The sequence below is a fragment of the Brienomyrus brachyistius genome, unplaced genomic scaffold (genome assembly GCF_023856365.1).
Source record: "Brienomyrus brachyistius isolate T26 unplaced genomic scaffold, BBRACH_0.4 scaffold58, whole genome shotgun sequence".
In the NCBI taxonomy this organism is placed as follows: domain Eukaryota; kingdom Metazoa; phylum Chordata; class Actinopteri; order Osteoglossiformes; family Mormyridae; genus Brienomyrus; species Brienomyrus brachyistius.
Genome location: NW_026042333.1, coordinates 1,621,210 through 1,634,274, shown reverse-complemented (window position 1 = coordinate 1,634,274; position 13,065 = coordinate 1,621,210). Strand labels below are relative to the sequence as shown.

The 13,065-nt window shown below is 41.3% G+C and overlaps 1 protein-coding gene across 1 annotated transcript in view; it reads left to right on the top strand.

The window, feature by feature from the left end:
• Positions 1 to 13,065, top strand: part of LOC125724951 (NACHT, LRR and PYD domains-containing protein 12-like) — a 195,503-nt gene that overhangs the window by 101,660 nt on the left and 80,778 nt on the right. The window contains exons 8-12 of the mRNA XM_049001442.1: positions 4,198 to 4,317; positions 4,852 to 4,965; positions 8,762 to 8,825; positions 9,009 to 9,237; positions 9,836 to 11,555. Coding sequence (XP_048857399.1) covers positions 4,198 to 4,317; positions 4,852 to 4,965; positions 8,762 to 8,825; positions 9,009 to 9,237; positions 9,836 to 11,555 — 2,247 coding nt within the window. The remainder of the gene's footprint in view (positions 1 to 4,197; positions 4,318 to 4,851; positions 4,966 to 8,761; positions 8,826 to 9,008; positions 9,238 to 9,835; positions 11,556 to 13,065) is intronic.

The window sequence follows — 13,065 nt, the reverse complement described above, 5'->3', positions numbered from 1 at the left end:
ACCTAAGGAACTTATGTAGATGTGTAGAAGGATTTCAATATCTGTATTAATAATAGAACTTATTCTAGCAATTGTATAAGAATATTGTTAAATAACAAATGTACTTATATTTTACCTTTAACCTCTGTTATCCGTGTGACTATGTAAAATATGCTTTTACTTCCACAACTGTCTGTAAAAACTACAGCGGTTGAATGTGGTTTGGAGAAGCCGAGTTTTTTATACAAATATTTGTATATTTCAGTGGGGTGCAAAATGTAAGAAATCCAATATTAGTGGTTTTGTGTCCAGCTGATCCATGTTTTGTTGAAACGTCTTTGGCTGAAATTGGTCTTTACGCTTGTTCACCGACCGCGACATTCCAGGGGAATTCATAAAGATGTGTAGAAAGATTTCAACATCTGTATTAATATATTAACTCTTTCTAGCAATTTTTCTTTGTAAAGTAGGAAAACAGACGTTGCAATTACATCCATTACCCCGGAGCCCTGTTATAATTCACGCAAATCAGTTTATTTTAAAAGATCAGATACGAAATAGAAGAATCTATTTGACTGTAGTTTTACTTTTAAGCGATGTAATTGTTTTATTTTTAAATTAGACTAGCATAGCATTTTAAGTCAACAACTGTACGGTAACCCTGAAATGAGAATTGCTGCAATATTAAATATTCATGAACACTTGTGTGGTCACCATTACCTGTGCGACTATATAAAATGCTTTGAACTCCTTTCATTTTCGCAGTTGTCTGTAAAACTAGCTTTCGAGGGTCATTTGGAAAAGGTGAATTTCTTAAACAAATAGACCTATATACCGTGCAAACTGTAGCTAGTAAACCCCATATTTCGTATTTTTTTAATTTTTGAAGCGTTTTTTTGGCGGAACTGTTTGTTTCTGTTGTTGAATCACGTCATACCCACGGAACTCATTTAGAAGGATTTCGAAAGCTTCAACACAAGAGCGTATTACAGTAATTATACAACTAGTAAATTCCAAACGTACTTAAATTTTACGTTTTACTTCCGTGATCTGTGTGGTTATATAAAATGCTTTTTAAATTCTTTCACTTTCATAATCGTCTATAAATATGGAGGCAGTCGAATGTAGTTTGGACAAAGTGAGTTTGTCCAACAAATATATGTAAGCTACATCTCAATAGCGTGCAAAATGTAATACACCCCAATAACTGATTAATTTATTGGTTTTGTGAGAAGTCCTACTAAACAAAGTTTTTTGACACACATTTGGCTGGAACAGTTTCCAGCAATTTAAAGATCCAGGGCTATAGGTGAAGTTTACCTGGGGATGATTTTTTTCAAGGAACATTGGCATCGGGGCGGAAATATTCGGCTTGGGTTCATGGGGAACTCATGTACAGTAAATGTGCAGACGGATTTCAGCATCCGTATTCATATAATAACTTATAGGCCCTATTCTAGAAATTTGCTAACTATTAAATATCAACCATATTTATATTTTCTTTGTAAATAAGCAAAACTGACGTCGTGGAACTTCATTACCCCAGAGCGCAATTATAATGAACACAAATCAGTTTATTTTAATATACAATATATAAAAACAGAATAGTCCATTTGACCTGCCTTTTACTTTAAGCCAACTCCAAAGACACTGTAAAAGATACTGCGTGTTGTAACCACAGTAATCTGCGTGACTATCAGAAAGACGTCTTCATTCCTACAGTCACTTTAATAATAGCCTGTAAAACTGCAGCTTTCCCGGTCGGTTGGGAAAAACGAGTTTAACGACATATTTCTTGAACAGTGTGGGTCACGGAGCCATGCTGCTTATTAATGATACTGAGATAATTCTGGTCTCAACCACAAGGTGGCCTTTATTGCACCCGGGTCAGTTGTACTCACAACGCATTCATACTGCCCACCGTGCCCGTTCATGCGCACACTCCTAACACGTACGGTGGGCGCACACACACAAACACACACACATTAATATTTAACACTATACTTGACATTACAATGCATGTGACTATGGAGAACTATTCACAAGGCTAGCATCAGTCCAACCTGCTGCGCTGCCTGCCGGTACCTCAACGCTACACTGCACTCCATCTATGGGGTTAACTGTCCCAGAACCCCCACAAAGTCCCTGAAACGCAGGTGCTATTTTGTCTAGCTCACGTGGTGGTGAAGTTGGGGCGAATGCTGCATACCCCCCTTGAAGCTGTGAGCACAACTGGGCAGCCTCTGGGGAGTCATTCACTGTTAAAACCTCCATCACCTTCCAGAAAAGGCCTTGGAGGGTGAAGAACGTCCCAGCCAGAGACTTAGCGGCAGGCAGCCGAGCCTCCAGCTTCCTCTAGGGGGCAGCGGCAGCAAAGCGAACTCCGGGGATACTCAGAGGTGGACGATCACATGAGAGGGAGTGGCACACAAGAGGATCGTACGATCAGGTCATAACACAGAGGTTAGTAATAGTAAGCAATCACTCACGGCACCTCCACACTGCACTCATTCAGTGCTAAATGATAAGCAATCACACTGACACGGGTGCCACGTATTTGTGCTTCACTAAGCAGAGCAGTTGTGGTTTATTGAGTGTGTGTGTGTCCAGGAGAGAACTTGCTGGATAACATTGTGAGATTGTAAAAAAAATTTTTTGACAATCTGTTTCAACTTCGCACCGTCATACTTATTTTGTTTCTGACAGGTGTTACAGGATATTCAGTTCTCCCATGTTCTCTTGTCGAGTGCTGATTAGATATCATGACGTCATCCGCTACTTTATATTATATTATTATATATATATTTAGACGGTTATTAACTAGACCCAGTTATCGTGAGTACGGCGAAGGATGAGGGCACTTGCTTGCTAGGACAGAATCACACTTTTTATTTTAGTCCTGAAAAAGATTGTAACAGGCACCATATGAGCAACACCACTAAATATACAAAACGGAAATACAAGGTGGTCAGACGCCAAACTGAAAGGTGACTTACGGCGGGGGAGTTATACAAACTAAGAACATGTGAGGATCGGACAGGGTACACACAAGATACGGGCAAACATACACACCACGATCGAGAAGGCAACTATAGCCTTAAGAACAACAACAATACAAGGGCTATTTACAATTACACAGACACGAGGTTATATACACGAGTGCTTGCGAGACATGCCGGGATTTTCAGATCTCACTAAAGTATATGCCATGTGTGGCAATAATTCTGTTATTCTTTAATCTAATTATAACTTCATTGTAGCAATTTACTTCTTACATTTATCAACTACTGCTGACAACAAAGTCTTTGTGAGCATTCAGACATAATCCAGTTCTATTAAAACATTGTGATGCATGGTTTTCTATGTTAACACACAGGTACAGAAATCAAAATTTCAGCCATCAAAAATACATTTGTGCATGTATTTGAAGAGGGAACATTGTTACCCTAGCTCTAAAATATAGGTTCCCCCTGCTAAAACAGACAGACAGTGACTCTGGACCTCAGTACAAAAAAACGTAGTTTATTCACATGTCATTTATTTATCTGAATGGCTTTCTGCCATCTCACATACTTCTCTGACCAAATATGAGGGGGAAATATTTCCTGAAATGCAGGATATTTGGTGCCCCTTCCTAAAACAGGGCTATCAGGTCCCACGCATTGACCGTCAGACACACGCATTTCAACCAGTTCTCACGCTGAGAAGTAAGGAATAACTCCCCACCACGGTGTCCCGTTATATAGGATTAATGGACGAGGCGCAGCCAATCGGAGAGGAGTTTTCCGCCGAGTTCATAGCTGTGCCGAGTTATGCAAAGTTAATAGCCACCTACCAGCTAATCAGAAAATAGCATCTGTTTTTTCGGGGTAAATTTCAAAATAAGTTACACGTGATCGCTGCAAGAACATTATTACATAGATGCGCACATGGAGTGCAGAGAAGGTGGGAGTGGAAGAGCAGGATCCGATGTTCTGACGGGTTCTGCTCCCTTGTCGATATGTGCTACACCGGTAACACCGGTAAAAATTTAATTTGGTAATACAATATCAGTGTGGAAAGTTTTTCTTTATTTTGTTGTACAGTTTGAGTTATTGAAGTAGTCACATTTGCATTACATGAAATATTTAATAATAATGACTAATGAGAATCACAATGGTATTATGAAATACAATTTCAAGATTATAGGATGTATCTATTAACCCTTCATGTTCACAGAGGCCCCAGCAGGAATCAACTGGTCTGGATCAGCACAAAAATGGACAAGGAGAGAGGAAATAGAGGAGCTGCTTCTGAAATGCGCCCCCCTGTGGGATGTAAGAGAAAGAGCCCTGAGAGGTAACAGTGTTACAGCCCACTAACATGCATGTCTCTCTGGGTCTATAGTCAGGCCAGAACATAAAAGTAAACTGGGCTCCTAGCTAGGGCTGGTCAGTGGGCAGCACTTTGATATGTGTAGCTTCATAAAAAGACCTCGCCATCTTCTGTCTTCGCCGTCTTCTTCCACAATCAGCCAGTTCTTTTATACTAGAGGCGAGTAACAGACCATCCCTCCTATACAAAATGGCCACATAACAAAACTAAACAAACAAACAAAGACATATATAAACAGGTAAAAAGGAACATCAGTCAAGTCTACAGTAGTTGTGGCGGTTTTTAACGTTCATACTAAAAGTTTCATATAATATCTAAATTTTAGATGAGACAATTTCCTTAAAAACTGACTGTAAATAAGTCTATTTACATCAAGAGCTTCACAGCATATCAAAGTACATGAAGGCAGAGCAGAAGGCTAAACAGCAGTGTGATGTCGTCCCCATTGTATGAATTATATTTATACCATGAGGGTTTGTTTCCTCTCGCTGCCCACAGTGTCCCGATGGAGAGAGCAGACTCCCCTGTACCCAGCTGTGTTTCCATGAAGAGTGACGCATCAATGGATGAACCAATCAAATTCAGAGAGGGACCTTGTCCTACAGATCAAAGGTAAATGTGCATTTAAACAAACACTGTTAGTGACATTCAGACTCTCAGTCAAATGGCACAGAGACACATACAAGCTATGAGGAAAAAACATATTTATAATGAATGCACCAATTTTTACCTGTAACAGATTCCATCACCTTGAGAATTTAAACAAAAGTTTTGTCTGTGTTCTATATAAATAACATCTGAGGTAAATGGATGAGGATTACTGTAAAACCTGACTTTCTGTGAGCTGGAACTGGAAGTTATTTAATCGCAAAGTGGATTTTAAATTTCAGTCCTCAGCACAGAGCTGGAAAAAACTGGTTTGCCTGTTTCCCCCCCTGCATGTCCATTAAAGAATGACTCGTCAATAGATTGTCGTCTCGTGAGACGGATGTTTCTGTTTTGATAACAAATAATTTCACTCTCATGAATTCATTAGATCAGACTCAGATGAAGGCTTCAGTTTAACATGTTTAATCGAACTGTGTGGCTTAAACAATAAACTACTATCATCAGACAAAAAAGAGAAAGACTATTGGCTTCTTTGCCAAAGGTGACGTTTTAATACTTGCTGATTCAGATCATAATTAATGTGACACTGCAGTGGTTCTCATCCCCTGAGTATAAAATAAGATGATTTGTTGATCCCAGGGTTAAATTCTCTTGCGTTCAGCAGCAAAGTGCACAGATACAAACATACAATGTAAAACAAAGACAACGTGCAAAGACAGCAGATATAGTGCAAGTCAGTAAACATTTATAGAAGTAAACAAAATTTCTGTAGGATAACAAGTTTAAGAGGTACACAGTACATAATGAAAAAAATCCAGGAAATACAATTTTGTTCAAGAAATAAATATAAATATAAATGTATGTTATTTATATGATTAAAAACAGAGAGCAGCTTTTACCACATTAAAAATGGGACGTTAAGGCTGGCTGTGGGGGCTGCACATCGACAGCAGGCATTGTGGTGTCTAACGGCAGCAGGCAGGAAAGATCCCCAGTAGTGCTTCTTAGCTCACGGTGGAGGAATGAGCTGATGGCTGAAAGTGCCCCAAGATAGCGCCCCCTGGAGCCTGGGCTGGGTTATGAACTGGGACAGAAGGGTTAGTGCCTGGGGGCCTCAAGCTGGGCTGCAGGGGGCCTCAGAGCACTAATGGCCCGAGTCCCAACATTTATATTGCAAGTCATGAAATGCGCCCCCCTCTGGGGTGTAACAGAAAGAGCCCTGAGAGGTAACAGTGATACAGCCCACTAGCATGCATGTCTCTCTGGGTCTATAGTCAGGCCATAACATAAAAGTAAACTGGGCTCCTAGCTGGGTCTGGCTAAGTCGATGCACAAAAGCTAGGAGACCGAGTTCCCTGCTAAAACAGCCACACGCAGCCGAAAAGTGCGAGAACTGAAAAGTCAGTCAGCAGCACAGCAGTCAGTTTTTATCCAGCTGCATCTTCCCAGTGCCAACGGTCCCACTAAGGTAGAGAAGTACATTTATTTACACTTTTTCAGTTTGGAGAATCACCTGGATTTGTCTGGATTTGCTATGTGCATGTTAACTATGTCGAAAGGCAATAGCTAGAGTAATAATAGAGTAAAAGAGTAATAGCTGTGGCTTCCTGTTTGAACTGGTAGATCTCAGCACACTGGCTGCTTGTAAAGTAGATCTTGAGTAAAAAAAAAAGGGTTGGGCTCCCTGCAGTAGGACATTCTAGAGAGAGTGGCACATGCTGATGACATCACACACATTATGTCCACTGGGATGGAGAATAGGTGCACGGTGATGACATGTTTAATGTTTAGTTATATTTAGGCAGCAGTATCGCCCTGGCTCGTTGGGGCCCGGGGACCAGCTGGTACAGAAGCGGGGGGGCAGGGATGCGGGCAACAAGCTGATAGGCTGAAATTTACTCTGCTAATCAAGTGAATGACTCTAAAAGTCACTGGGTACAAAGGGCTGCATAGAAAACTGTCCTTCCTGCCTGCTGTGTGTCTGTGTGCTGGAGCCTGATGTCACTGGTTCTCTTCTGCTGTCATGAGAGAATTAGGAAGCCGCCCCAGTGAATAAAGCTTAACATGGCAGATACATCTTTCCAAACTACAACCCCGATTCCAAAAATTTTGGGAAGTTCTGCAAATTGTAAATAAAAACATAATGCAATAATATTGAAATCTCATAAACCTATATTTTATTAATAACAGAACACAGAAAACATATCAAATGTTTAAACTGAGAAAATGCATCATTTAAAGGAAATAATAAGGTAATTTTGAATGTTGCAGCACCAACACATCTCTAAAAAGTTGGGACAAGGCCATGTTTACCACTGTGTGGCATCTCGTCTTCTTTTAACAACAGTCTGTAAATGTCTGGGGACTGAGGAGATCAGTTGTTTGAGTTTTGGGAGAGGAATGTTGTCCCATTCTTTTCTGATACAGGATTCTAGTTGCTCAACCGTCCTAGATGTTCTGAGTTATATTTTTCATTTTATGATGCAGCAAATGTTCTCAAAGGTTGAAAGATCTGGACCGCTGGCAGGCCAGTTCAGTACCCGGACCCTTCTTCTACGAATCCATCATGTTGTAATTGATGCAGTGTGTTGTTTTCCATTGTCATTTTGGAAAATGCAAGGTCTTCACTGAAAGAGACGTCGTCTGGATGGGAGCATCTGTTGCTCTAGAACCTGGATATACCTTTCAGCACTGATGGTGCCTTTCCAGATATGCAGGCTGCCCCTGCCATATGTACTAATGCACCCCCACACCATCAGAGATGCTGGCTTCTGAACTGAGTGCTGATAACACGCTGGGTGGTCCTTCTCCTCTTTAGTCCGGATGACATGGTGTCCCTGGTTTCCAAAAAGAATTTCAAATTTAGATTCGACTGACCACAGAACAGTTTTCCACTCAGCCGCAGTCCATTTTAAATGAGCTTTGGCCCAGAGACGACGTCGGTGATTCTGGATCATCTTCATATTCGGCTTCTTCTTTGAATGATAGAGTTTTAACTGGCATCTGTGCATGGCAGCGTGAATTGTGTTCACTGACAATGTTTGTGGGAAATATTCCTGAGCCTATTTAGTGATTCCATTACAGAATCATGCCTGTTTGTGATGCAGTGCTGCCTAAGGGCCAAAATATCACAGGCATCTAGTCTGGTTTTTCACAGAGATTTCTCCAGATTCTCAGAATCATTAGATTACATTATGTGCTGTACATGATGAAATATTCAACCTCTTTGCAGTTTTATACTGAGGAACTTATTTCTGAAATTGCTCCACTATTTGTCAGTGCAGTATTAGGGGGATTGTGACCCTCTGCCCATCTTTACTTCAGAGAGACACTGCAGCTCTAAGATGCTCTTTTTATACCCAGTCATGTTACTCACCTGTTGCCAATTGACCTAATTATTTGCAAATTGTTCCTCCAGCTGTTGGAGTTTTGTACCATTAACTTTTCCAGCCTCCTATTGCCCTGATTCCAACTTTTTTGAGATGTGTTGCTGTCATGAAATTCAAAATCAGCCAATATTTTTTCATGAAATAGCAAAATGTCTCAGTTTAAACATCTGATATGTTTTCTATGCTTTGTTATGAATAAAATACGGGTTTATGAGATTTCCATATCATTTCATTCTGCTTTTTATTTACAATTTGCACAATGTCCCAACTTTTTAGAATTGGTGTTGTAATATAACACAATGTTATTCTTTATCTGCAGTAACAGCAGTTTTAATGGGGAACTTTTCAGCCTTTCTGTTACATTTGTGTAGATGAATTGAGGTCTTTATGTTTATGTTTCTAATTCACAGAGACCAAATGGAAGAATGCAGTTCAGATCTACATGATAAATCTGGTTTATCATCCATATTGAAGGTTTGTATTTATTGCTGATATATATTTTCCTGGCTGTTATGTGAATTACCTTATATTTTATACAGCTGTGTAATAAGAAATTCATCATGTTAAAGGAAATATGTACTAAACTATGATTCACAAGTGAAACTCTGAAAAGGTTTGGTGTAAGTAGCATTAATTAACTGTGACTGTTTATTTTAGTCACTAGAGGAAAAAGTCATGAAGTGTCTAAAGGATGAGCTGAAGACGTTTGTGAGGCACCTAGATCAGAATTACCCAGAATGCTCTGAGCCTCAGCTGGAGGAGGACAATGACCTGGACTGTGATGGTCAGATGCAGAAGACCAGTGTTAGAGAGGTAGCTCTGAAGATCACACTGTACATCCTGAGGACCATGAAGCAGAATGATCTTGCTGACATGCTGGAGAAGAGTAAGAGCTTTATAACATTATGTACATGTACAATATTGTGCAAAAGTCTTAGGCAGCCAGAGAAAAGGATGTTTAAAAGGTCTTCATGTTGGTGTAGAACTACTATAATATGTATGTCAAAGTGTGTTTGCCATTTCAGAACCTCTCCCAAAATCACCCTAATATTTGCAGAAATCGTGCAGAATATCCACATATTTTTTTACTGGACGACTAACACACCTCATGTGGCTGATCAATATCTCACTCAGTTTTTACACTAATCTAATTAATTAATGAAGTGAGCTGGTGGTGAAATTTAACAAATACATGGACTGGCTGTGTTGCCCCTGAGGAGAGGTTTGGGAAATGAAAAGGGGTTTTGTGTGTTTTTTGGTTCTGAGCAGATATACACTTACTACCCAGATAAATGGCTTTAAACGTTTCCTTTGGCTGCCTAAGGCTTATTCATGGTCCTGTATGCGGTGTTCCAGTAAAATACGCATGATAAAACTTTCAGATTCACATTCACAGTCACAGGGAAATATCTGGATACGTATGTGTGAAAAAGTGGTCAGGATCACGATGAGAATTAGTGCATTTTCCTCTCATTTCTTTTCAGGACAGCTCATGCTGCAAAATCAGCAGGAAATGAAATGTAAACTTAAGAAGCAATTTCAGTGTGTATTTGAAGGGAAAGCTAAGGAAGGACAGCCAATACTTCTCAGTGAGATTTACACAGAACTCTACATAACTGAAGGTGGGACTGGAGCAGTCAATGATGAGCATGAAGTGAGACAGATTGAAACAGCATCCAAGAAAAGGCGAACAGAAGATACTACAGTCAAGTGCAATGATATATTTAAACCCTTATGTGGGTGTAAGACACCTATCAGAACTGTACTCACTAAAGGGGTGGCAGGTATCGGGAAAACAGTCTCTGTGCAGAAATTCATTCTCGACTGGGCAACAGGAAAAGCAAACCAGGATGTTCACTTCATATTTGCTCTTCCTTTCCGGGACCTGAATTTGATTAAGGGTGAATACAGTCTGATTGAACTGCTTCACCACTTTGCCCCAGAACTGAAATCATTTGAATCCACGGAGCTGTTTAGCTACAAAGTCTTGTTCATCTTTGATGGCCTGGATGAGTGTCGCCTTCCTCTGGATTTTCAGAACAATGAGAGCTGGTTTGATGTAACAAAGAAAACATCACTGGATGGACTGTTGACTAACCTCATTAAGGGGAATCTGCTCCCATCCGCTCTCCTCTGGATAACCTCCCGGCCAGCAGCAGCCAATCAGATACCTGCTAAGTGTGTCCAGCAGGTGACAGAGATACGAGGGTTCAGTGATGCCCAGAAGGAGGAGTATTTCAGGAGGAGATTTAATGATCAGAGCTTGGCCAGCAGGATTATCACACATGTGAAATCATCAAGGAGCCTCTTCATCATGTGCCACATACCTGTGTTCTGCTGGATTTCAGCCACTGTGTTTGAGAGGTTTTTTAGTGAGACTGACAGGGCAGAAATTCCAAGGACTCTGACTGAAATGTACACACACTTCCTGATCTTTCAGACAAGTTTAAAAAATGAGAAGTATATGAAAAACCATGAAACTAAGCTTAAGGAATACAGCAAGGAATTCCTTTTAAAACTTGGCAAACTGGCTTTTGACAACCTTAAGAAAGGCAATCTCCTATTTTATGAGCAAGATCTGAGAGAGAATGGCATCGATGTCACTGAAACTTCAGTTTACTCTGGAGTGTGCACAGAAGTCTTTAAAGAGGAGTATGGGTTGTACCAGGAGAAGGTGTACTGCTTTGTGCATCTGAGCATCCAGGAGTATCTCGCTGCTTTATACATGTTTCTGTCAAACTCATCAGCTGATCTGCTGAAAACTGCAGTGGATCAGGCATTAAAGAGCAAGAATGGACACTTGGACCTCTACCTCCGCTTCCTCCTGGGCCTCTCAACAGACTCCAGTATGACTCTGTTACAAAGGCTACTGGGACAGACAAGAACCAGCTCACATAACATTAGGATTACAGTGAAATACATCAGGGAGAAAATACAGGAGAATTTATCTCCAGAAAGGACCATCAACCTGTTCCACTGTCTGACTGAACTGGGTGACAATTCTCTAGTAGAGGAAGTACAAAGATACATGAATTCAGGAAACATTTCAGCAGATGACCTCTCACCTGCACAGTACTCAGCTCTGGCCTTTGTGATGCTGATGTCAGATGAGGAGCTGGATGTGTTTGACCTGAAGAAATTCATCAGACGAGATAAAGAGCACTGCAGGCTGCTGCCTGTGGTCAAGAACTCCAGGACGGCACTGTAAGTGACGTGGGGATGGGAAACCATGTCTGGGCTGGCAGTAGTACGTGAATATTGTTTGAAATGTGTAATATATATTATATATTTCTCCTCATGGATTAATAAGTGGGTTTTATTTTGATAATCACAGCTATAGCTGTTTGCATAGCAGCAGCTAATCTTGACCACAGACTTTGTAATGACTGAAGGTAGTGATGTCACTTTTTGTTTGTTACTGCGTTTTCATTCCCATCCAGTCTGCCTTCTGATCACAGGCACAGCATCCTAACCTGCTATAGAAACAGTGAGGGCTCTTTATCCACAGGGTGTATAAGTGGTATGTGAGCAGAGGAAGCCCTAACCCTAACCAGACTCAAAGGGGGAGCCCATCCTCCAGGGGGCAGCAGAGGAAGCCCTAACCCTAACCAGATTCAAAGGGGGAGCCCATCCTTCAGGGGGCAGCAGAGGAAGTCAAATGATCAAGATGGCAAAGTCCTAATTCACATTATCCCAACATTTCAGTCACAAAGCAGGGGGCAGGGAGGTGATGACAGGCAAGTGCTGGAGCTGCTTCAGATGGCAGGGAGAACAGTAGTACGGCAGCAGGGTAAACAGGGAAGATGTCACAGGCAGAAGGGTGAGCAGGCCGGAAGGACTCACAGGTAGTGGAGACGTCGCAGGCAGCAGGGTAGGCAGGATATCTTGAAAATTTGGGATCTTCATACAGCACAGCCCAGGAGGAGTAGGGGAAATAAAATGTGCAACTAGCCAAAGGGGGAGACTATAGGCAGTGCAAACAGTTAGGTGAGTGCAGTATGTAAGCTCCGGCAGATATGGCTATGGCAGCATAAGTAGGAGGGAGAGGCAGGTGGGAACACAGGCATGGGGAGTCCCTGAAATGTCAGCACTCCAATTCCACAAGGGGCTGTGAAGCTAAAGTGACAGACCGACAGTACAGTTTATCCAAAGCCAATGGCACCGATCCCCACCCAGCTCTACACCTCACACTATAGGTCTGACTGGGAGTGAGCAGTTAGTTAGAGCTAGAACTAGAGTCCCTACAAGCTAAACTAAACAGGAGTGTTTTTAGTCTAGACTTGAATATTGAGAGTCAGCCTGAATCCCGCACATCCAATGGAAGACTATTCCACAGCTGAGGAGCTCTATAAGAGAAAGCTCTGCAGCCTGCCGTAGCTCTTTCTACCCTGGGTACTAACAGATATCCTGCTCCTTGAGATGGAAGAAAGCGAGGAGGGTTGTATAAGGCCAGCAGGTTACTACGGTATTCTGGTGCAAGGCCATTCAGTGTTTTATAAATCAATAGCAGTATTTTGTAGTTAATCAGAGACTAACTGCAAGCCAGTGAAGGGAGCATAGAACAGGGCTAATATAATCACATTTTTTTGTGTTTGTAAGAACTCTGGCTGCTTTTGTACCAGCTGAAGTTTATGTGAGGATCCAGATGGGCACCCAGAAAGGAAGGTATTACAGTATCCAGCCTGGCATTACAGTACCCAGCCTGGCATTACAG